Raw genomic sequence first — 22,523 nt, forward strand, 5'->3', positions numbered from 1 at the left:
GAAAGGCTAGGCCTACATATAATAATAATAATAACATATGAGATGTTGCAAAGCAGAGTGATTATTTATTTATCTTTCAAATACATAAAGTAAATAAACTAATAAAGATAACAGGCTAACTATATTGAAGTTAACGGTTGCTTTGAGCAGTGATACACACGCAAAAGTAAACAGCTATGTAATATCAGTGTGGGTAGGTAGGCTACATGATAGGTTATTCCTGGTAGTTTCGCATACTTGTAGAGGCTTTTGACGCAGAATAATAACAGTAGGCAAGTACAGTAATAATAACAGATGTATTGTATAAAAAACATATTATAAACTTACGTTACATATTAATGTTAATTACTTGGAGACGTCTGTGTTTCATAAACTTTAAGGAAGGCTAAGTTTGAATCAATCTCTTGTTCAAAATAGTTATTTTCCTATTTTTAAATGGGGAAACTCTATAGTCTTCTGTTTGTATTTCATAAGAGCAGAAAAGAGAAGATTAGTCACTTGGTCTTGGTGTTCTAATTTGATTCCATTGCTGTGGCGTTGTGTGATTGGATTTAAGTAAGCCCTATTTGAGGTTTGCTTGAACTATTTACCAAAAGCTGAGTCAATACTTGAAGCATAAACGGCGAATTTAAAGTTTAATCGAGCCTAACAATGGCTTGTGGTGTGGCTTTAAAAAGAAGTTTGGATTTTGATCCTTTACATAACCAGAGCCCACCAGTTTCCTCTGATGATGCCATTCCTGCACCATCGTCAAAGCGTAGAAAGTATAGCATTGCTCAGAGATGTGGTGCAGTTACTTCAGTAACAAATACTCCTCCGTCTGTTTCACCATCAGTTTGGCGAAGGTATACTTCTACTGCAAGTAATGTTTCAACAAGTGAAGTAACTGAACAGTCACCATTTGCTGTTGCTACGAAAAAGTGTGCTATTTCTTCAGGTATGATAAGTATGCTGTATATTGCATAAAATGTTGATTTTCTTAAATGAATTATAATTCAGCCATTAGGTTATAGAATCAGGCTACTGGTCATCATCATCATAATCCATCGTCGGTTTGTTCCCCACTAGTGGGGGTGGCTGATTGTTTCCGCGCAGCAATTGTTTTTATCTCTTTTCTCCATTTCACCCTGTCCCTTGCATCTTCCTCCTTCAGTCCGACTTTTTTAAATTCATCCTTCACTTGTTGTTTCCACGTTCTTCTTGGACGACCGCATTTCCTCTTCCCATCCACCTTTAGATCTAGTGCCTTTCTAAGAAAACTTCCTTCCTCCCTCCTTATCACATGTCCATACCATCTTACTACATTTGCCCTTGCCATTTGGTCTATGGTCTCTCTCATCTCTAGCATACAGTCTTCGAAATTAGCATATTTTTACTTCGGCAAAAACGTTGCCGAGGCCAAACGGCAAAAGTTGAAATTGCCTCGGCAATTGCTGTGAATGTTTATTACGAAAAAATTGTAGGCTACCACAACATGTAAAACGAGAAGCAAAAAATATAATAGAGTAGTCTATCAAGACCGCATTGTTTGATTTGTTGTGATTAGAGATGCCCAAAGTAGAATTTCGAATCCCTGAGATTCGAATCCATCCAGATTCGAATCTAAAAACCGCTTTTTTATCGAGTAATTGGATTCGGAAATAATACGGAGAAAAGAAAAAATTATAAAAAAAAAATGTTTTTGAAAAAATACGCCTGCAAGTCTTGCAACAAAGCAGACTTCCCACTTTTGCACAATTTAACTGCAAAATACGTGGCCATTCCAGCAACATCAGCTTCTTTGGAGCGATCATTTTCAAGCGCTGGGTTGACTGTTGGAAAACTCAAAACAAGGCTGACAGGGCAGCATCTGGAGGAGATAAACGTTCTACATTGCAATTCAGCACTGTTGTGAACGATTGAGAAGTTGTTAAAATGATGGCTTTGCAAAGCTTCTTTTTCATGCTGTTATGTGTATTTTTTCAATAAAAAGAAAAGGTTAAAATTTACGCCGAGGATTCTAGAATAGGATTTAAAATTCTAGATCCGAAAATAAATTCTAGAATAATTCTAGAATAGGCAATTATTCTACTTTGGGCATCCCTAGTTGTGATGAAATAATAACAAAAGTAGCGATAAAGCGAGCAACGCGATACGCACGCTGTTACGATAAATTCATGTTAAATAACTCACGGGGGGAGTATGTTAATTTTGGGTTGATTCAACGTTCGAGTCAGCACAAATCGATTTAATTTTCCCGACCGGTTGTATTACGTAACAACAATGTCCAATAAGAAATGACGACGACGTCATTTCTTAAGACGCTTGAAGCTTAAGCTTGAAGACGCAAAACTGCCCGTTCATGAACACGCGATGTCATATGATCGGAAGCATTACTTTACTGCCGAAGTACCATTTATCCAATTTTGTACTACTTTTTTAACTGGGCCCCGCAGCTTTTCTAATTCCGATTTGTTTCCGTCATAAAATTCTTTACAAATTTTGCAAAATACTACACTAACTTTTCCTTCTGTCCCCTCTGTTTCATAACTTATAGCAGATAAATTCCAATTTTTAACTGTATCTTCCTTTACCATGATTTATATTGGCAATGACACTGGTAAAGAACAAGCATTCGATGAAAGAATAACTTTTGCGTAACAATTAAGCCAGTATTTATAAGGTTGCAAACTTTTTTTTTATAGTTCACATGAACATTGTCAGCGCATAAAATTGCACCTGTTGTTGTTACGCAACCAGACATCTATCACAAACCGCAATTAACAAAGCTCACTCTAAAGGTTAACGCGTTAACCTATTACTTACATGTATTCGACGTCTGTTGATGTTGTGTGGTTCGTTGTGAAAGCGGCGCTATCGTTTCTGATGCAGCTAGACGAGATAACGGAAGGCGAAGCGCGATAAGGAGTAAATGCTTACAATAATTTGACGTCTAATGGCGTTAAGTCAATGCAAATAGGGGGATTTCTATAAAAGATTCAATTCTCCCAGCTGGGCACGTGTCTAAGCGCAGGCGAAGTAGAAAGTAAACCAAATAAAAACATCAAGCAATAGTAAGATTGAATCAACCTCCTAGTCTGGTGTGGTCTAAGAAAATTAGGGTTATTTTTGTAATCTTGTGGTCCTTACAAGCGCTCGTGTGGCCTCGGCATTTTTATTGCCAAGGCTAATGTGCCATTCATGCATCTGCCTCGGCAATTGCCGATTGCCGAGGCTAATTTCGAAGACTGAGCATACTGGTACCGTCGCCAACTTGGCTAGTTTGATTTTTTTTTTCTTTTTTGATAGTCTTGGAAAGTTTTCAAATGTTTATCTTTTCCATTGCCTAAAAGCCAGAAACAATGTATCAACAGCATAATGCAGCATTTCCTTATGAACACTACTAGTGTTTGATCAATTTCCGAAAGAATTGATGAAGTTTGACTATGTTTGCATTTCAAAATATAATTCTCATACCCATGGAAGGTGTGCACACAAAACTCAAAAATATGCTGGAGAACTTTATGCTTAAGTAATCAGTGAACAATATTGTGGTAGCAATTAGTCACTGCTAGATGGAGGCTATGGTTCTCGGATGCAACCTATTCCGTCCCTTGAAAAGATTGTGAAAAAATAGAACAAAGTCGATGTCGCTGTTCAGAGTTTCCGCAAATATTTTAAAATTTTCCCCTGGAATTAATCATTGAATTTTTATGGGCCACCACAAAATAAGTATGACTAACCCTAATCTTAATTCGATAACCCTAACCCGAAAGTAAGGTTCGGTTTATCAACTATTTCAAGATACTTAGCGTAGTCAACTGTTACGGTAACTCCGATCAGCGACTTCGACTCTTCTGTATTTTTTCTCTCAATCTTTTCAAAGGAAAAATTTTGAAATGTTTGCAACAACTTCGATCAGCGACTTCAGCTCTGTTGTATGTTTTCTCTCAATCTTTTCAGGGGAAAAAATCGTGGGACAAAGTGTTCAGGGGATGCAATAGGTTGCACCCATGGTTCTCTAACATAGGCATATATCCTTTGAGATTATTGTTTCACTACATTATGTTTCCTTGAAACATCACTTGGCTTACAGACACGATAATGGCATGATGTTATTCCATCAAGCACATATTTTTTTAAAACCTAAGTTAGCTTAGCCACCATAAACACAGAAACTTGACATCAAAACAAGGAAAAAAAGAAAAACTAAAAACTTAGTTAATATTAAAATAATTTCTTTAATCAGTATTGTTAATATCAACAGCTACCAAACCTACTGGTTAACAATGAAAGTTTAGTGCAATGCATAAGTGCATATGATAAGTTATTTCCCAAAATTAGGTTGGTAAATGCATCTACTAAAACAAAATTTGACTGATTGAACTAGAGCAAACAGTTGTTGGGAGATTGCATGTAGTTTCATTTGGCAAACGTGGCCACATCTTCTTTTATTAAACAAAAATTTGCATAGAGACATTTTCAAATTTAACCACAATTAAACTGTAGTAGCCTACTCCCAATGAAAAAGCATCAAAAGTGGACTTCATTCAGATAATATAGTATGAAATACCAATGATTTTATTACAATTAACATGAAGTACAATAAAATCTGCTTTGATGAGGAATAATAAAAAGTCAAGTTAGGTGAAAGTTGACAAGTGAAAAATGATGAGGTTTGATTATACAGACGATATCTGTTAATTGCACACTGCTTAAACCAGGGTTTTTCAACTCATTTCAGTTAGTGAACCACTAAACCAATTTCTTAAAATCTGTAAACCCCCAGAAGACAAAACAGGCATTTAATATACAGCTTTACCAGCCAGTGACTGATATCATTAAAGTTTAATTGGTGCAGTTGAGAAAAAACTAGATTATTGAACCAGAATTACAAGGACAAAGTATTGATTAAATCTCCACATTGTCAAAAAAAAAACTTTTTGGCTAAAAAATTTCTATTTATTTATAGCTATTTAGTTATCTTATTACGTAAATTAAATGATCGCTTAACCGGAGTGTGAGACAAAGGCTTGGCTCTGACCAATATTAGAGTTGGTTTGGAGAGGGCGGTTTTTTCCTTTCCTTCCTAGATTTGTCCCTGCTATCATGCTTCTTCTTCTCTCGTTTGACTTGTAGTAGCTTAGATTGGCAATGCCTCCTCGTGTAGCCAAGATACGGTAGTTGGATCCAGTTGTCGAATACCAGTGATTCCACTTGGGGGCCGTAAGATGGAACATTCGTGGAGTATGTGTTGCATTGTTTGTTCTACCGCTCCGCAGACACATATCGGCGAATTATGCAACCCCCACCTAAACAGGTTAGGTCCAGTGCAGCCAACGTCACATCTGATCCTGTTCAATGTGACCCATGCCTTTCTTGAGAGGTCTGCTCCAGGAGGGATGGAGAGTGCTGGTATAGCTGAAACTTGGGCTCAAGTTGTCAACCTCCACGTGGTGAGCCCTGGATTCGACTGATGACAACAAACCGACAAGTAGCAAAGAGAGCTATCATGCTATATGTAGCTTTGCTTTCAAACCTAATTATTAATTATTAAAAAAATCTTTCAAATCTTTTTGATTGGTCACAGTAGATCCTGAGAGGTCCTTGGTCTCTCAGCTGAGAACTGCTGGCTTAAGTGGATCAATTGTTTTATTGCATCAAAATCCGAAATCTCAACCGAAATCGTATCTAATCTAGTAAAACCATCAGTTAATCATGTGCCATGTAAAGAAATAAATTGGTTCTTTGTATTAGAATTTGCTTCTTGCTTTCCTATTTTTTTTGTTGAGTTGTATAATTGTTTTCAGCTACATGTTTAATACCAAAGAAAATGAGTTGTGTCACAAATGTTGACTTAGTGATCGAAAGGAGAATTTTTGTTTTTTCTTTTAAATAATTTTCTGCAACGTTTAAAGTGAAGTGCAGAGAATAATGTCACTTGACAAATACATGCAGTCAAAAGAAATACAAGCAACTGTAAAGCAAAGCTGTAATCTCATGCGCAAAACATTGTGCAGCAAGGTTGAATTTTCACAGGACTGGACTTAAGTTTAGACATGGAATTGTCTCTACTTCTTTTTTTTGTTTTATATGGTGTTCAATACATTGTAGTTCTACCATTGAGAGCCATGAACAATTTATAGCCAAGTTTACATAATGTTTCAATTATGCTTAGGTATTATCTAAAGCAAAACTTTTCAACCCTTGGGATGGTACGCACTTGTGCGAATACAGATGAAAAATATTGTAATTTGGGTGACAAATGTGGTGCGGATGAAAAACGTCCATGAGTTTTGCTTTTTCATAATTGCAATAATTCAATTCAGCTATATTGAAAAAATAGCTATTTGTCTGCTTCCCTCATGCCAATTCAGTTTTTACTCATTTAATGTGCTTCGTTATAGGGTTGCCAGTCCCTCGGTTTTCTCATGGAATTGGGCTAGTTTTTATTCAAAATCACAAGAAAAATTCAGCAATTGTTGGTTTCTGGGCTAGTTTTGCTTTTTGGTTGCGGTTTTATTATTTAGAAGTGTGCTGCTTGTTCAAGTTTATACTAGAAAAAGTATTTGTTTGTTTTGCAACATGTGTGCGAAGCAAATGGTTTAACCGTGAAAAATGCACTCAATTTAAGGTCAGAGCTCTTGATAGATTTTCAACAGACTTAGTGATCTAAGCGCTTAAAATTTTTGTGCAAGATTCTACTAGCTACTTGGCTTAAAAGGGAGTTAGTGCATTAAAAATTACTAACTGGTCTGGACTCTGGAATTTTCAGAAATATTCAGTAGTCAATAATATACTTGGATGGTTGAATAAAAACTACTATTTCTCCTAATGTATAATAATTTTTGTTGTCGTTTGTTGAGCAATTTGGACTCATATCAGGCTCTAAGCGCTCTTGAATTTTAATCAACTGCTTATCCCCCGACACTGAAAGCAGAGTTTTCCAGTTTCAGAGTTCTATGTTAAAAGATCTTTGTGGTGACCCGATGTGGAATCAAACCTCCACGCCATTGTGCCAGTTGCGAGTGAAGTAAATCAAATCAATACATTACAACTTAAGCTATCGACTTGAAAATCAGCTTAGTTGCTCGATTTTATTACATAAACCCATACGTTGTAATTACACAAACATGGAAAACAAATAGCTGCGAACTAACTGGTCACAACGGTAAACCATAATCTCTTCGTGGGAAAATTGTAACATAAGATTTCCGGATCCGTTTGTCTGTATGCAATGACCGAAAGAAACACTCCTTTGAAAACGTCTATTCAAAAAGTGTATTTCTGTAAAAATAGCCCAAGGCTGTCGAAATTGGGACGCAACACCGTATGCCACTAAAACTTGTCACTACAGAACAGATTACTTGGATAAAAGACGGAAATTTCGTTCAGCTAGCAAGCACTAAGCAAAACAGTTAAATGTGCGACCAACTTTCAAGCTACAATTTTACGAATGAGAGAATAATTTGCAATATTCCAAATCTCACGTTACAAGCAACTAAGCATCTTCTGTGACGTAATAATGATAAGCAATGATAAACTATTCAAGCACCTGTTTCAAGTTTGTCTAACACCTGTTCAAGCCTAGCTCACACCTGCTCAAGTTTGGCTTACACTTGTTCAAGTAATTAAAGATTTAACGATGATGTAATGCTATGCCGCAGCTGCAAATTTTTTACAGGTCTTGCAAACGATTCTGCAATCTGCTCATTTTTAGCAATAGTCCATTACGTCAGACGCCAAGATTCAGTAGACCTGAACGGTTTTGTATGACGTTTGATATGAAAATTGTCCGTAATATAGCGGCCCCTAGTTATGACAGTCTATCATGGCATAACTAAAAAAGAATTTAAGGACAATTATGAGCCAATGAATAAAAACACACGATACACAAATTGTTTGAATCACTCACGTTTAAGTTAATACGCAAATACAAAGGGCATGCAAAGAATGAACAGCGATAAGAATAATACGCGACGATACATGAAGTTGGTACCATAGGTACACACTAAAATGACGCTATATACAATGGTTGCGATAATAACCGACTGTTCTGGGCTCAGACAAGGGTCGGCCACTGCAGACAAAACCAGGCTCAAGCCCTAACACTTAAGTGTTCTTTACGGGGGCAAGGCACGAAATATCCCTCAACACGTATTCTACTTTTACTTTCCCCGTACTCTCATCATAGTTGCAGACGGCAACTTTAGCTCTACTAACCACAGGCTTCCCTTTCCTAATTTGTGGAACTACCTCATGCACCCTCCTAAGTTGATACTTCTCACGTTTACCAATGTCTTGGAGAGAACCCACCACTACAAGTTGACCAGGCTCCAAATTCTCGGCCATTTTTAACCATTTTTTCCGGCTCTGAAGCCCTGGCAAGTAAAAATCGATCCATTTACTCCAAAACTGCTGAGAAAGTGACAAATTGAACCGATAATCCCTTCTTAATTGGTCACGATCATGTGGTTTCCCAACAGCACAGTATGGGTCTAAATATGGGGTCAAAAGTGAGGCAGGGGTGATGACAGTAAAATCCCTAGGGTCGTCACGCAAAGGTACCAAAGGGCGTTCGTTCACGATCCGAACGGCACTGCCTGTGTACGTAAGCAGTTCAATAAAATTGGGCTTACGTATTGAAGAGTCCAAAATGTGAAAAAGATGCAATTTTAAATTGTTTTACCATTGCCTCTCAGGCGCCACCTTGCGCTGGAGCATACGGAGGTATAAATTCCCAGTTTATCTCCTTCTGTCTCAGGGCGTTGTGAAATTCAGCTGATTTTATCAACTCGGGTAACTTCTTAGATGCTGCCTGAAAGGTGCTTCCATTATCGGAATAGATAGCATTAACCTGCCCACGTAAATCTGTAAACCTTGTAAAGGCAAGTAAAAAATCACTCAGCGACAATGACGTAACCAGCTCAACATGAATAGCTCGAGATGCCATACATGTGGACAAGAGTCCCCAAGCTTTTTTGTGGCTCCTACCTTCAACAAAGGTTAAAGGTCCAAGATAGTCTAAGCCGCAATCAAAGAAGGGTTTCCTATGCGCAGTTGTGCGAGACAAAGGTAAATCAGACATGAGCTGCCGCGCTTTCTCAATCGCACATACACCACAGTCATTAAGATACCTCTTCACGGAGGCATTACCATTAGCGATCCAAAACTTCTGTCGCGTAGACAACAAAGTGTGCTGTACTCCACAGTGCGCATTTCGATTATGATGCGACAGTACAACAAGCCTAGTGAAGGGGTGTTTTGAAGGCAAAACAATCGGATGCTTTGCTTCTAGAGAGATCTCGGGAGAATTACTTAAGCGCCCTTCAATGCGGATTACACCAGCGTCATCTACACAAGGTCTGTACTTTTTAAGTGAACGCAGTTCTTTCAAGCGTTCCTTCTCACGTTGCGAAGCGTCAACACTACCCTGTTTTATCACTTCCTCAAGTGCATCCGGCGATCGTTCAGTCATTAAATGTACCACATCGCCATACACGCTCTTCTGAACAAACTTCACAGTCAACTCTAAGGCTCTATTAAGATAAGAGGCGTCCATTTTTGGCTTTACAAAGTTACGCTTTCTTCTAAGGGTGACTTACCACCACAAGCCAACCAACCGAGAGGAGTGAGTAAAGCATGCGGTTCACTACAATTTTCACCAACACGCTCTTCTTTAGCCCACATCAAATAAGCGTTGTCGTTGCCAATCAGCACATCTACAGTACTACAATCATTCAAATGAAACATATTCACGTCATGAAAATGACGGAAGCCACTTAAATCCTGCTTATGCGGTAAAGTTTTAACATCGTCAGCCCAAGCTGGGTTAACCACCAAAGTTATATCACAAAACAGTTCATCTGTCTCTAGCGACTGGATGTTGAGTTTAACAAGGTTAGCACAAGTAGGTTTCTGACCAGCCAGAGTAGCCATTTTAAACGACACTTTATCATACGGTTTAACGCCAAGTTCGCACACCAAATCACTCGAAACAAAAGTCAACTGCGAACCAGGATCATGCTGACAATACACCAACTTCGATTTGCCAGTCATTGGATTCAAAACACGAGCAGCAGTAACGCGGTTAAAGGCTGCTTTAACATTTCCAATGTTAACATTACGCACAGGAACTCTGGCACCAGCATCATCTTTACCGACCGAATCCAGAGAATCACGTGACGTCACATAAAAATTATGCAGAAGAAAAAAGTGTTTCCTATCGTTGTTAGGCCCACATTGACGACAGTTGTTTGCATGATTACAGTCCCTAACCATATGCTGGCGCAAACAATTCAAGCATTTGCCAGCTTTCAGAATAACATCTCTCCGATCTTTAGGTGTCAAGCGCAAAAAATCTTTACAATTAGACAAAAAATGATATTCAACTTTACCCTGTGACGAACAATAAATACATGCCGGTAGGTCTCTACGTCTGGCCACACCACCACGCGGTGCGCCAACAGCAGTTGAGTACTGCGAACTCCCTGAAATCACATTATCATGGGGTTTTACCGACGTCTGCTCACCGGACATGAAGGCAATTTTCCTTTGCCAAACTTCTTAAAATGCTGCGACTCACCAGAATCGCCCATTAGCATAATGCTAAAATCAGTCGACTTGCGCGTTTCCTCTCGTACAACAAAATCGATCAAACTCTGAAAAGTAGGCTCATTAGTGCCACCATACTGATCACCCAAAAAGTCAAGATAACGCTGCTTAGCGTCAAACGGGAGTCGCTTAGCCAAATCCAAAACAAAACGTCCTTTCAATTTGTCACGCTGACCATAAGCTTGCGCGTAAAGCAGACACTGCGACAATTCATCTTTAAACTCTTTCAAATCACTGGAAGAGATCGAAGTCAATTTGCTACCATAGCAATACTTTCTAATTTCCGGTTCGGCGAAAAGACCTCCACGAACTCCAAAACGTTGGGACAAACGAGCTAACGACATTTCTATCCTGTCTTCCTCTGACAAACCAGGAGTGTCAGAAACCAAATTAGCAATCGTTTGAGCAGCTGTCCTAACACAAGCTGCTTGTAACAAAGTCAAACGAATTCCTTTAAAAGGCGAAGCTGCCATCAAGGCCGTAATACGATTTTTAAAGAAGATAAATGGCATATTATTACCATCGTAACCAATCAAGGCCGCCTTATCGAAAAACGTCCTACTATTTTGGTATTCAAAAAAACAATCCTGTTATTGAGAACTCGATTTAGCGGGAGAAGACAAGCTATTTACCTTAAGGGGCTGAGGGGGCTCAGTCACATGCACAGCCCGATCACCATCCTCACACACGTTAAAATCAGTAGACGCGACAAGCCTCTCACAACCACTCAAATTACATGTAGCTGGGCGATCAAAAACTAGCGGCGCAGAAAACTGTGAAGAGGGCAAAACATTACTTCTGATAGCGGCCCCATGACCTGCACGCTCTGGGGGAGGAGTTCGGCTATAATTCGCAGGCCTTGGCTTTAGATCCTTCAGAAGACCCTTAGCCGCGGCCCCGAGACCTCCTGAAACAGTTTGAAAACATGTGGATTGCACTGGACCACTTACAGATTGAACAGGTGTCTGGAAAAGGTTATGTAAATTTAACCGCGATTAATGTTCACTTCTGGAATGCCTAGAAGAGCCCTTCTTAGAGCTACGCCGGGAGCCCACATCTGATCGATATTCAGCCAAAGCTACCTCTTTACGTTGTTCAGCCCTCAACTGTGCGTCTTTGAGTGCGAACTCAGCAGCTCTCGCGGCGGCCTCAGCAGCTCTCACTTCGGCCTCAGCTTTCGCGGCTTCAGCAGCTTTTGCCTCAGCTCATATGGCCTCAGCTCTCACGGCGGCCTCAGCAGCTTCGGCCTCGGCTTGGATCTGGAGCTCCTCTCGTTTTAGCTGTAGGTTAATTTGTGCAACTATCCGAGACGAAGTCCTAGTGCTTACATTTGAGGCGCTATCCTCAGGATGTATGTCAGCATCCAACATATCTGAGAACTCACTTACTTTTTGTTCGAAGTTATTTTTTAACGAGTTAAATTTGGGATCTACCCTATCACGAAGTTCTGCCAAAATTGCAGAGTTAAAAATTTTACTCAAAAGAGCATGGAAATGCCGTAATTCCTCTTCTAAAGTAGATAAGTTAGATTGAAAAATTAACAGTTCCTGCTTATCACTCAAAGAACTTAGGGCTACAGAAAGTTCCCCAATTTGAGTCAAAATATCCCTTCTAAGATGCCGGGCCTCTCGAACTGACTTAGCCTCATCGTTACTGGGTCCCTCCCCAGAATGGCCTGCCTGACCGCAAAGAACATCATCAGGCTTAAACTCAGTCGAGTTGACGGCGGTCGAGTCCCTGTCGCCACCGAGTGTAGACATATTAAATGTTGGGGCTAAATTTAACAATTAAAAATTAAGTTACACAAACACACAAAATTATTACAGTAGTTATAAAAAACTTAACTGCAAAGACCGTAAAAATACAAAAAGAATTTAAATGCACAATACCGTAGTTGTAGGGGTATATATATGAAGTCCTAAAGTTCCACAAAACTTGCTTGGATTCGTCCACTTGAATCTTCAAGCACAGATCGATTGTCTTTAATCTTCTATCTTGCCAATGAATGTCAATGTTGTTTTCTTGATAACCAACAAAGAAACGTCTTTAATTTTCTGCTTGAAATTCTTCAGTACCAACTGAGAAAAACCGTCTGTAATTTTGTGCTTCTGTAGACTACCGACCAGCAACAAATCGTCTTTATTATTTCTTTGCTTCTGTACCAAACACTAGACAGAGTAACGTCTTTTATTATTTCTTGTGCTTAAAGTGCTTCTTTTATTATTTATCACTAGACAAGACAAACCACGTCTTTTATCACTTTTATCGTCTTTTATCCGGAATGGCCCGTTTCGGTGAGTCCGATTCGGTTAGTCCGATTCGGTGAGTCCGATCCCTTAACGGGGGATTTTTTAAAAAAAATTTTTAAATTATGGGGTACCGTAGCCTAATTATCATTGCCGTTTTAGGGTTAGGTGTTAGGGGTTAAGGTTAGGGGTTAGAAGTTAGGAACTCACCGAATCAGACTCACCGAATCGGACTCACCGAATCGGACTCACCGAATAGTAGCAGACCCCTTTTATCACTAGACAAGCCACGTCTTTTATTATTTATGGTCACAACGGTAAACCATAATCTCTTCGTGGGAAAATTGTAACATAAGATTCTCGGATCCGCTTGTCTGTATGCAATGACCGAAAGAAACACTCCTTTGAAAACGTCTATTCAAAAAGTGTACTTCTGTAAAAACAGCCCAAGGCTGTCGAAATTGGGACGCAACACCGTACGCCACTAAAACTTGTCACTACAGAACAGATTACTTGGATAAAAGACGGAAATTTCGTTCAGCTAGCAAGCACTAAGCAAAACAGTTAAATGTGCGACCAACTTTCAAGCTACAATTTTACGAATGAGAGAATAATTTGCAATATTCCAAATCTCACGTTACAAGCAACTAAGCATCTTCTGTGGCGTAATAATGATAAGCAATGATAAACTATTCAAGCACCTGTTTCAAGTTTGTCTAACACCTGTTCAAGCCTAGCTCACACCTGCTCAAGTTTGGCTTGTTCAAGTAATTAAAGATTTAACGATGATGTAATGCTATGCCGCAGCTGCAAATTTTATACAGGTCTTGCAAACGATTCTGCAATCTGCTCATTTTTAGCAATAGTCCATTACGTCGGACGCCAAGATTCAGTAGACCTGAACGGTTTTGTATGACGTTTGATATGAAAATTGTCCGTAACACTAACTATTTTTGGTTTGTGTGGATTGGCACAGACCAAAAATAGTGTGGATTGGATTGTGTGGATTGGATTGTTGTGGATTGGCACAGACCTTGGCAACGTGCGAACTGGAAGCCTGACAAGGCCGATTTATTTTCGATTTAAACTTTAAGCTAAATTCACTTTCTATCCGTTTTTTTTTTTTGCTGAGACTTTTCGGTCATTTGTCCGAATTGACTTGAAAAAATTCGGTCATTTTTTATTTATTTCGATCATTTTTTCTGATGAAAATATTTTCGTTCAAGTAGCTGATACAATGCAAATACAAATTTGCTGATACAAATTTGCACTTCCTGACTAGTTACAACATTAAGTTTCGCTGAGAAACGTTGTCGTGTTTTATCTGAGAAAAGTTTGAACAGACAAACGTTTTTTTAACGATCATGAGCGAAACTCAACCTTGCAACACTTTTTTCGGACATTGTGACCAAATTGACTTTATATTTTTCGGACATTTTGCTAAAAAGTCGGTCAATGACCGAAAAAAAAAAAACAGCTTTCTGTCCCTTTGAAATGATAGTTTTGAGAATCTAAATTGTCAAAGTGTGATTACTGAATTTCAAATCACTGCAAAACTCCTAAAATTACGTTAAAACAATCACAATTTTTTCTTAATTACTAGTGTAGCCAGATGCTCTTTGGATTTCCAGCACAAGTGCCAAATTCTAATCCGTTATTTGAATGGTAACAAAGCAACTCAAAATATAGACAAAGGTTATGTTTATCAACTAATAACCAAACTAATAACTATTAACCTACACTGGTGTACTGTGTTATTCCACACATATCTTTCGAGCATAAATTTGTATGTAGCTTATGTTTATATAGAAAGTTCTAACGAAAGCAAGACAACGTCATGTTTTATATGGAAATGCATGTGGTTGGAATGCACTAGAATTTCACAGCTTTTGTTTCGAGTTGGACCGAGAACAAAAAAATAGCCCGATTTGTTTTGTCATTGTGCCCACTTTGACAATAATCTAGCTAATAATTAAGCCTTCCAAAAATACATTTTGCACCTAGACTAGATGATCTATTAGCTATCCATGTCCTAATTTCTATACCCATCTTACTGATGCCCAGTTAGTGAGGTGTTCTGACTAGATTCATGTTCTGTCACAACGAGCTTACCTTACTTCACGTTTTCCTCTTATACTTTGTCATCACCAACCGGTTACAATAATTTTCTAGAATTTCCACAAGATGGCGTGCAAGAGTTGTAAAATACTTTTCCATTTCAATGTGTTTACTTGCTTTTATGGCTTGTGGGCTTCTGCACAAAGGATTGTCTATTTATTTTTGTTTTCCCTTTTTGTTGCAAGCTAAGCAAATTGTTTTGGTTATAATCATATATTTGTACAAGCAATATTGTTTTGTAATATTTTTTAGAGCAAATTGTGAAACACATTTACCAAGAATACAAACGAATGAAGAAACGCAAACAACTTCAGGTTTCGGTCAATCCAGCCTCTCCTGGAAGCAGCCGGATGTTGATAGAATCTTCCTCTTCGCACGCATCAGGTATCTCTGCTCAGCGCAACAAACAACTCTTCTGATTCACCCCAACACTTGCGCTTCAATTTGCTTTCTGTATCACCAGGCCATGCATCTCTCGTCGCTCCACTGCCATTCATTTCCTTGGACCCAAGCGATAGCAGCTCAGTTATTCTTCCCGGAAAACAAAACACGGATGCTCCGTTGCTCTCAATTAAACAAGTAAGAAAAACAGACGATCCTTCGACTCAGTTTTAACTTTTCTTTCTATGCACTGGCAATCCTTTATTAGTAACACGTAACTTCAGAACGTACTCAGGAAACGACTTCGAGACTGAATGCTCCTATTATTCCAGCACCGGTGCCTCTTCATTTAATTTTTATCATAATTATCGTTATGATGTCCGTAGTAAAAGACATTGGCGTTTATCAAAGAAGAACTACTGGCATATGAATTATGAACCGGGTTTGTACACTGATGATTGAATAAATCTGTGAGTTCAACGACTATCAACAAACCAAAAAATCTGTCACTAATATCATGTTGTTTTCATTACTACCCTCACCAGTGCAGCTAATAATGTTTCTTACGTATAATATTGTTGCTGTAATGATAACCAGCGATCAAAATACGCTTAATTCTATTCGTTTTTTCTTTAGTCAATGTGATACATTCTGTTGCTTGCGTTTCCACTTTATTGAGCAAGACAGCACTGTGTTGTTTTAGGTCCACAGCGCTAGATGTTCGCGGATAGCGAATTTCTGTAAAGTCTAGCTTTTAACATGCATAAGGATTTTTCATACACAGTCAAACCATTTTTTCTTGATCATTTTCAGGTTGGCCTCATCTGCGAGCGTCTGTTGAAAGAGCAACAAGAAAAGCTGTGTGTCGAATACGAAAAAGCTCTTGTCAATAAACTATCCGGTTCGTTTGTTTTATTTTATTGCATGTCTCGCATAATTGCTGCTAGGTTGCGTTCTGTTTAGCCTTTGATTGAAATTATTTTCTAGCGTCTTCAAATTTGGCACATTTCAGTGAAACTTGTATAGGCTAACGTTGTTAGACAAAGCACAAGTTAGATTCCACGCCATGCAAATTACGCAACCACCAGCTGAAACAATGCCATCATTGGGCTTACCTACTTTTTTTATTCGTGCCAATGTATGCATGATGTAGTAGGGAAACATGTTTGCTGAAGGTGTATAAACGCACAGATGTACTGCGTCCATATTAACTAACGGATACTATTCTCAAGCTTATTTACTCAAAGTCATGTATAGTAATTGTCTGTTCCGTTGTTATTTATGAATGAATAATTTTTATACTGGTTTCTTAACAAATTTATCATATGCTGTTCTGTGACAGAATGGCACTATCCGTTTATGTGTATCTACTGCTGTAGTAATACACACATCAGGTTGGCGTTTGGCGGTCCTGCGTTTTGGTAACGATAAGAAACAATTAGATCGCTCTGGTTTGCTTCAACCATTTCTGTGAAGCTTCTTGTACTCCGGATGCTTTTCCACGAAGCGGTGGCTCATTCTTTTCAGTTATTTCATGAAATCTGAGGAAGGATACAAGCAGTTTAACTTTAACCTACTGTTTTATACCACGCGGTGCGGACATTGCTAAGACATCGTAAAGTCTAATTAGTCACCTTTGCCACTGGCTCATATCTATTCCAAGCCATACCTCGCCGTGATGTCTGTTTAGCGTTTTACTGGAAGAAATTGTTTTGATAACTTATGAAAATGCGTTCTTGTCTTCAGCATTTGAAAGATTTGATTAATCGCCAACAGTGTATAATAATCCGTCGATAGCGGAGTGGCGCCCCTTTGGCTATAGCCTTTATTTCTCATGATTATGAACAGTATGTTGCAGTAGTCTAGAGAGAAGTTCTTTGAGCTATAACCAACTGAACTGTATTAGAGCAAACAGTGTATTCTACATTCAATGAGAATGCTTCATTTGGGCAGTTTGCCTGGTAGATTTTTCGTATACTCTTTAGCTTTACGTTCCAAAGTTTATGATTCGTTCGTCAGTTGGCAAAATCGACATTTGTTTCTTCAATGTTCAGATTTATGCCAGCTGGCGCAATTGATTTGTTTCACGACACGACCGCAGACGTTGAATCATTGCAAAACGGATGAATTTTGTTTGTTGGGATTGTCGCAAAAGTTCTCATGAGTGCCTTAGGTTTCCTATTGGCAAAGCATACAATGACGCAATAGCCGCTTGATCGTAATGACTCAGATCAACCTCCGAGAACCTGAGCAAGCTGCCAAATTTGTTTTTGTTTACCACGTGCTTGCTTATCTGCTTCGTTGATTGCCGAACTAGATCGAGCATGTCTATTGCCTGCTTGTTTTTTGCATCATTGTGCAATTCAAGAGTTTCCTTTTGTATTGCTGAGATTGAAAACATCCGGTATGCTTCTTTCAGCAATTCAGTGCACAGTTCGAATAGGTGCAAATTTCATGAATCTTCTGCTTGAAGCACATTTTGACATGCAACGGTGTTTCAACATCAAATATACCAAACAGAAGACAATTCTTGTTATTTCCATGGATTCTTTAACAATTGCGCTAGTTTCTTCATGTCTTTCTTAATGTTGCTTTCTTTGTTAAAATTGTCTGTTTTAAGGTCGATCATCACCCAACAAATTGATCTTGTTGAAGTGGTTTATGCTTCAAAATCTCCAGAACCGCTTTTATATTGAAACTGGAAGGTATTTTTTGTCTTTAATAATTCTTGTTTCATGCAGAGCAATACGATGCGTTTGTCAAGTTCAGTCACGATCAGTTGCAACAACAACTCCAAGGCCGTCCTGCTAGCTGTAAGTACCATGCAAATTGTATGTGCCGGATTCCCAGTGGTTTTTGCAACGCAATTCTTCTTAAAAACCGAAAAGTGACAATGCAATTTGCTGTGGTTCATTTAGTGAAATTTCTTCTACCTTTTTTTTTCAAGAAAATTGCTTCCACTTTCAAACTGTTGAAACGAAAAATTGAAGGGAAGAATTCTTTAGCATAATTTTAACTCTAAAGTTGTAAACAATTTCATTTTTGTGACGTTTGCTGGTAAGGAAGTGATGGATTTAGAGCGTCGTTCATTATTTTAACACTTCTAAACCAGTTTTCACAAAATTGTTGTTTGTAAACTTATGCTCAGGTCTAGTTGGTCGACGTTAATTTCTGGTTTGTTTTTCAGATGTCTCCTGATCTGTTCGGAAACCATTTTTTGTGTTGTTTGTTTCTTTGGTAGTGAATTAGAGTTAAAATGTATGTTTGAAGTTGAAACCACCCAGTTATTTTTGTACCGTGCTAGCTAGTTTCCATTGTAATAGTCGTTTTTTGATCAAGAGACGTTGAAACGATAAAAAAGCTATTTACCAGGCTGGATTGTATGTCTTAATAGCAAGCCGTCCAACCAATTGCTCTACTTGCTAACCCAGCCTAAGACTTCCCTTTTTACATCGATTTAAAGTTAGCAGACGTTAAATCTGTAAGAAGGGACTTATTGGCTGGATGGGAACTTAGCGATCGCTGATGACAACTTTGACCATCGACTTTTTTTTCTGTTTTAACGTTCCAGTTAATTTGACTTGATAAACCGGATTGTGTATTTTACGTTTGTAGCATCCTTGCTTTGCTGAATAAGCTTACGTAAAGCTGTGGTTTGTACGTCACCACTCGTGAAGGCAAATCCCAGCTTGCGAATTTGTTTTCTTCGTTTTGCGTATTCGGCAGAAAACAACAAGAAGTAAATGTTTCAGCGTTAGTTCAATTTATTGACTGTACTTGCGTGAAGTCTCACGCTCAGAGAGCCAATTTTGTTGTTTTTATATTTTCAACGTCTTAAAGCGTTACATTCTTGCGAAATATGTAAAATGTTTTTTGTGTTAGTCCCAACCAGCAAACCAGTCCTTTTTTATATTGATTCAACGTCTGCAGACGTTAAATCAATGTAAAAAGAGCCTGGTTTGCTGGCTGGGGTTTAGTTAAAACTGCCTTGAAAATTAGTGGACATCCTGATACACCATCAGTGGGAAAATGCTGTATTGCGGCTTCACCATCACTTTCTTATTTAATCGACTTCACAGTTAGTATATCTTTACGTTGCTGTTTTGATCTTTTATTTAAAAAGTAGGGACTCGGCTAAATAAGTTGTTTGTGTAGGATATTAATACAAGTCATGTTTTTAAACGAGTTGTGCGCGCAAATTTCGTGCGGCCTTGTGTCATCATACGTTTGCGTTTTGTTGATTTCCATGTTTGTGGGTGACAACTTTGTTCGAAGATTTTGTGATAATAGTTGCTGCAAATAAACCCATCAATGTGTGAACAAGTTTGGATGCGATATCATTTAGTTAGACAGAACGGACAGCCCGCTAAATTAAATAAGACTTTGCCACGACCCAAAAAACAACAGCATCTAGTGCAGAACTATTTAAAAACTCTTGAGTTTTCCGGCTGCCCAGACAGCAAAATCTGTCGTTTTTACATTGATTCAACGTTTGCGGACATTGAATCAATATAAAAATCACAGATTGCCAATAGAGATTGCAGCAATTGCAAGTTAAAAATGTGAGAACGTGTAAATTCGAAAACTATTTTGCTTGACTATTCATTGTCCAGTAACATAAAAATAGAAGTTCTTTTTAATGAATTGCAACAATGCTTGACGCGCATTGGAAAGTCGCTTCTGGTGATGCTGCTGGCATTTGCACACCGAGCGTTTGATTGATCAAACGTCTAATTACGTGAAGCCAATCTCATGATATTAAAATTACTAGCTGTGCAAGCTGAAGGAACCAGCTGCACTACTTCCCCACTGTACATCCGCAACCCATTGCTATGCCTAGCTTGTCACAGTAACACTTCTCCAAACTACGCAATCTCTTTACTTTGTATGGCTGGAAAACGTTTCAAGGAGCAACTTTGCGGTTGAACGGTGGTGATGGAGCTGCTTCTTCATTAATCAAAGCAGAAATGCTTGGGTTGCACTTTTACACTAAAAATAGCTCTTGATGATTTCTTGAAGAAATCAATTTTTTTAAACAACACACAATATGTTTGCCCGAAAATGCATCAAACTAGCTACGCAGCGTTCACAGCAAGGAAAACTTTTTAGACAGGACTGGATTTACCAATAGTGGGTATATTATTCAATGATTGGCCGCTTGCGTACGGCTTTATTTTCGTGGTGAATACTAAAAAGTTTGGATTTTCATCAGGATAATTATCGTTTCTAGCAGCAGTTGCAACGTTCATCTGATAAAAATAAACAAGTTGATTTATTGCTTCACTGACGTTTCGCGCACCATAACTATGCGAATTCTTAGAGCGAACAACATACAAAATAAAATTTATGGAGTACTGCAGTGCGGTTGAAAGCAAGACTTACCGGTATGGAAAACACGCATAATCCGTCGCAATTGGTTTTAAGCAAATCTGCTGATTAAACAATTTATGTCGCCGACAGCTTTTTTCTTGCACACCAGCTGCTTTCCGCTGACTAGAATGGCCGATTACTGATCTGCCGAATAAGTTTGCAAAAGCTGATTTTAGATTAGCTCATCAGACAAGTAGCTTGATCGGTCGCTTGAAAGATCCGTTGTTGGTGCATTATGCGTCTAAACTTTAATGATTCCCGATCTGGAACTGTCGACCATTTATTAGGCTATCCACTTTCGAAGCTAAGCTTTTTTTTTATAAAATAGTCATGACTTCAGCAAGGTAGAATTTATTGCAATCTGCCGTTGCATACAAACTGTTCTGTTTTATCCATCCTGAATGTGTGGGATGAACTAAAACTTTAAAAAAAGAGTTTCACCAAGATCATAAATCACAACTCTAACACGAAAAGAATAATTTGAAAGAAAATACTTGACATTGCACTGCTTTCCAGCTTTGGTTTACAAATCGATCACTGTGTCTTAGCACTCTACCAGTGTATTTTGTGCATTTATTTCGAAGTAACTGGGCTATATATTACATATGGTTGAGGTTACATATCGTTACTGTATTTATTTGGTTTGTTACATCAGCAAAGCTCATACAGATTGAACACACCATTTTTCTTTGATTGAAACTGTCACCACACGCATCTACCACTGCCACAATGAGATCATCATAGCCAGTTTTTACTGGAAGCTCGTGAGGATCTAGCTTGAACTGGAGCAAATAATTTGACTAAACCTGAAATACGCGCAATGTAGAGAAAAAACGACTGACGTCATACCGATAACGAGCAGAAGCCAACAAGTCAGCCACTGCGCTGGTGATAAACAAATTGATAGCCCAAAGTTTATTTTATTTTTGTCGCCCTGGTATGCTACAGCTTTCGCCTTTCTATTTCAGATTTCTTAACTGGTTGTATGCTTATGAAACCTGGCCAATTAGCCAATGTGGACATGATACAACATGTCACTAGCTAGCCAATAGTTTGCAGGCATGACGCGTTTGCCGCGAATTTCAAATATTACGCTGTCCAGGCTGTTGTGTTTTCGCGCCATATTTTGCGTTGTTTAGATGCTTTTTAATCCTCATTTTCCTACTCGAAAATTGAATAACAGCAAAGTAAAGCTCGCAAGCGAAAAGAAAGCCAACCAGGGGCATTGCAGACCTAAGGAGGTTACTGAGATGCTGGGCTATTGAAATCAGCCTTTACTTTTGTTGATTCGGTTACAGCTTGTAAGTAGATTTAGGCAAACCACACACAAGCTGTTGGTTGCTAAGATGGGAATTGATGTGCAGTTGTGACTCACAGCCAAAAAGAAACAAAGCGCATTCTCAGAGTGCCACCATATGTGTTTACGAACTGGACAACAGCAGGAACAAAGAAAAAAATATATCAATGAGGCGTCATGAAAAAAACGCTGCTGCGTGATCGCGTCAGTTCGGCAATCGTTCTCATGAGCAGTAAACAATAAATAGCGTTGTAGCTGATGTCTGCTGGTCGACCTATTACAAAACAGAAGCTTTTTTACCTATATTTGCTTTAATGAGATCATTGAGAACCGAATTTCACAAACTCTGTCAAGTCAATTGACAAGCGGCAAGCATCTGAGCAGCTTACTCAGTGAGAAGCAGCGTCAGAATAAGCAATAGCCACCATTATGAGAATAGTTTTTCATTCCTGCACTGACAATAGCTGTAAATAAAGGGATATGAGAATAAAGAGCGAGTAGGTAGGTCTATATAAAAA

General features: G+C 38.6%; 1 protein-coding gene across 1 annotated transcript; it reads left to right on the forward strand.

The window, feature by feature from the left end:
- The first annotated feature begins 482 nt into the window (after nucleotides 1-482).
- On the forward strand, nucleotides 483-19,655 carry LOC145777162 (akirin-2-like). The gene is made up of 6 exons (XM_082588470.1): nucleotides 483-937; nucleotides 15,210-15,341; nucleotides 15,421-15,536; nucleotides 16,152-16,239; nucleotides 18,080-18,151; nucleotides 18,526-19,655. The coding sequence occupies exons 1-6, from the start codon at nucleotides 652-654 to the stop codon at nucleotides 18,534-18,536; spliced, it is 705 nt and encodes a 234-aa protein (XP_082444596.1). The 5' UTR covers nucleotides 483-651; the 3' UTR covers nucleotides 18,537-19,655.
- The last annotated feature ends 2,868 nt before the right edge of the window (nucleotides 19,656-22,523 follow it).

Source organism: Aplidium turbinatum, chromosome 9 (assembly GCF_918807975.1).
Source record: "Aplidium turbinatum chromosome 9, kaAplTurb1.1, whole genome shotgun sequence".
NCBI classification, from domain to species: Eukaryota; Metazoa; Chordata; class Ascidiacea; order Aplousobranchia; family Polyclinidae; genus Aplidium; species Aplidium turbinatum.

Bases quoted from the DNA above. Each gene is read 5' to 3' on its own strand.
- LOC145777162 (XM_082588470.1), top strand. From the start codon at position 652: ATGGCTTGTGGTGTGGCTTTAAAAAGAAGTTTGGATTTTGATCCTTTA. The intron at 15,342-15,420 runs GTATCTCTGCTC...CTGTATCACCAG, and splicing joins TTCCTCTTCGCACGCATCAG to GCCATGCATCTCTCGTCGCT. The intron at 16,240-18,079 runs GTTCGTTTGTTT...TGTTTCATGCAG, and splicing joins TCTTGTCAATAAACTATCCG to AGCAATACGATGCGTTTGTC.